The sequence below is a fragment of the Otolemur garnettii genome, unplaced genomic scaffold, assembly GCF_000181295.1.
Source record: "Otolemur garnettii isolate 467f Iridium unplaced genomic scaffold, OtoGar3 scaffold00103, whole genome shotgun sequence".
Lineage (NCBI taxonomy): Eukaryota > Metazoa > Chordata > Mammalia > Primates > Galagidae > Otolemur > Otolemur garnettii.
Window position 1 is genome coordinate 2,471,296 of NW_003852498.1, and position 3,297 is coordinate 2,474,592.

At 36.8% G+C, this 3,297-nt stretch overlaps 1 protein-coding gene across 1 annotated transcript in view; it reads right to left on the reverse strand.

Moving 5' to 3' along the window:
- The window catches only part of SLC9B2 (solute carrier family 9 member B2), a 41,616-nt gene that overhangs the window by 27,652 nt on the left and 10,667 nt on the right, over positions 1–3,297 (reverse strand). The window contains exon 4 of the mRNA XM_003796357.3: positions 732–902. Within this exon, the coding sequence (XP_003796405.1) occupies positions 732–902 (171 nt within the window). The remainder of the gene's footprint in view (positions 1–731; positions 903–3,297) is intronic.

Sequence of the window (3,297 nt, forward strand, 5' to 3'; positions counted from 1 at the left end):
GAAAATCTACTTAGTTAATTGATTCTCACAGAGCGCTTTCACTGCTTGTTTGCCAAACTTCTGTGTCCATAACCAATTATGGTTGCAGCTCTACCAAAAATTTGACAAAATCAGACTACAAATAAGTGGCTGACTACTGTCTGAGTTAGCAGAAAAGTCACTCCCATCAATGAGAGTGTAGTGTCACCATGAAAGTTTGCTGGTATCTTTGCTTATATTAATGAGTAAGAGGAAATTGAAACAATAAAAATGTATGTCAGAACCTCACTCTTTGTCACTGATGAGAGCAACTTACAATACAACAAGCCCTGATTTGTGGCATGTGATGATTTTTTTTGTTATAGATTCTTCCGCCATGGTTGATTTTAAGCTGCCAATGAGATGTTACTGTATATGGAACTGGGAAGAGAGGGCAGTGGTTAACATAGGATTTACATAATCTCAAAAGCATAGATAAGGTGACATGTAAACAAATAACTAGAAAGGAATCAGTTTGGGGTATTAATTACTTGTTTTTCATGTAAGCTATTTAATTGTAAATTTATATCATTTACTTTTTATAACTGCCATGTTTAACAACTGGCTTGCAAAACTCAAAATTTAACAATCATCTTTTGGCTCTAGCACTGCAAATAGAGAAACATTTTTGCCTTTATTTCCCAAAGATTTCCAAACTACTATCTTAAAAATATGACTTACTCTGAAGAAAACATGAAGTGGTGAGCACTTACCGAGAAGGGGAGGCAGTGGGGGCAATGTGGGTAACTGGATAAGCCCCAAAAGTTTACCTCCAATGATGGCACAATAGAAAAGGATTATGATTCCAAATAGGTTTCCCCCAGGAAGACATTCGCTGCCAGTAATTGACCAAACTACAGCCCACAGAAGAACGAGGATGGTAACTGAAACGAACCAGGAAAACTAGTTACTATCAATAAGTTATCACATGCAGGTTTTGCCATAATCTAAAATAACTTTTTAAAACAAATACTGAATGCATATTCAAATATTTATAACCATGTTTAATTTGCAAAGCACACCAATAATATGAACTGTGTAATTACCAACCATCTCAAAAAACAGATTATTGCCAGTACTTCCACATCTGCCTATCTCTCCCTCCCCAATCCATCCCCCCACCTCCCTTCATGCTGCCAGAAGGAACCATTATATTGAATTTTTTACCATTCCTTTATTTTTCTTTATGATTTTACCACAAAAACATCAGGATTTAATTTTATAAAGAGAAACCATTTCTGTTTTTACCTTCCTCATAGGAACATGAGAGCACTTCAATCACATTCCGGTATTTCAGTTCTGCCTTAAATTAAACATTATTGTTTCCTTTTTATAGTCAAAGTTTATTTGGAATTACCCATAAACCTCTCTCTTTTTTTGATCATCATTCGTTATGTCATCTCAAACTTACTGTCTGGGACAACTACTGCCTCAAGTATTTCTTTGAGTAGAAGCATTTCTATTAAAATATGAAATGTGTCCCCCTGGTTGAAAACTTGTGTTCTCCAAAGTTGTACACTAAAAATAGAAAGCCTCATTAAAAAAAGTAGAGTTGGGGCAGACCACTCAAAATTCAAACTTGTGACCACAGCACTAAGAAAGCAATCCTAATAAAAATACTGGCACAGTTAACTCTCCACTGGCATTTGTATCCCATACAGGTGGTGGGTCCTTTACAGACTTAAACCCGAAACCACATTTCGTACTTCAAGATGTAGAGTCTTAAGGGCATATGCTTTAAATACAGCGCAATTCTACAAAAATTTGTTTCATATTGTAGCCCTCTCCATCAATAAAAAAAAAGTTTTAAACTAATGGCAAAGCGTTGGCAGCTTCTTAATCTATACTCTCAGCTGCTCCATACACTTGGTTAAGGTCGTGGAACATTTAAGAGTCCTTAACGCCCCAAACCAGCTAGTAAGGCATGAAAAGGGGGCACTTTCACCGGATGTCAGCTTTTCAATGATCCCTGTGAGGAAGGCTTCATCTTCAATTGTAAGAAAGCATACACCTGGCTCAGCGCCTGTAGCTCAAGCGGCTAGGGCGCCAGCCACATACACTGGAGAGGGCAGGTTCGAATCCAGCCCAGCCCCCAACCAACACTGACAACTACAACCAAAGAATAGCCAGGTGTTGTGCTGGGCGCCTGTAGTCCCAGCCACTTAGGAGGCTGAGACAAGAGAATCGCTTAAGCCCAGGAATTTGAGGTTGCTGTGAGCTGTGATGTTACAGCACTCTACCCAGGGTGACAGCTTGAGACTCTGTCTCAAAAAAAGATAAAAAGAAAAAGAAAGGATACACGTGACCTTTTAGGGGGAGAGTGGTTCAATCTACTTCACCTTCACTTGCTATTGCTTAATGATACAAAGTAGTAATATGCCAGGAAAAATTATGCACAAAAATACAAACTCCACATTATACTGACACAGCGAATTCATGGTATAGGGACACTCCGCAGAGCCTGCTGTATTTCTTGCAGGGATCTGCTGGTAGTAAATTCTTCATTCTATTGTCTGAGATTATCTTTATTCTCATTCTTAAAAGGCAATTCTTCTACATATATATCAGGCTTACCGCAAATTCTAGGTTAAGAGTTATTTTCTTTCTTTTCCTTGAAAATATTATTCCTAGGTCTTCTAGCTTTCACTGTTGCTGTTGGGAAGTCTAATTTCAGTTACTTTTTCAGAGGAATTCTTTTTGATTGTTTTAAATGTCTTTTTCTTTGGTTTTCTGCAGTTTCAGTATGAGGTGTTTACATGTGGTTTCCTTTGGTTTTGTTTAGGATATGTGAGGTTTTAAAAAATCAATTCTGGAACATTCTTAGTCTTTCTTCTTTTAAATGTTTTCTTTCCCCCATTTGCCCTATTCTCTGTTTCCATAAGTGTGATTAGGCAGTCACGCCCAGTTTCCACACAGCTAACCCCATTTTTCTTACTTTCTATTTCTGTGTGTACTGCATTCATTCTAGATCATCTGTTCAGATCTATTTGTCAGCTCACCAATTCTTTATTCACTTAACCTGATGCCAAATCTATCCATTGAGTTTTAAATTTCAGTGACTCTATCTTTCATTTCTAGAAGTTCAGGGTGATTCTTTTTCAGATCTGTTCATTTTAAAAATATCACTTATTATGTACTTTTCCTTGCTGCTTCCTCTAACTTCCTTATATATATTAAATATTTTATATTCTATTTTCTGATGACAGACATTTTCAAAATCTGTTTTCTGTTTCCTTGTACATGCTGTAATTTTCTTTTAGTCTTTTTTTTTTTTTTTTT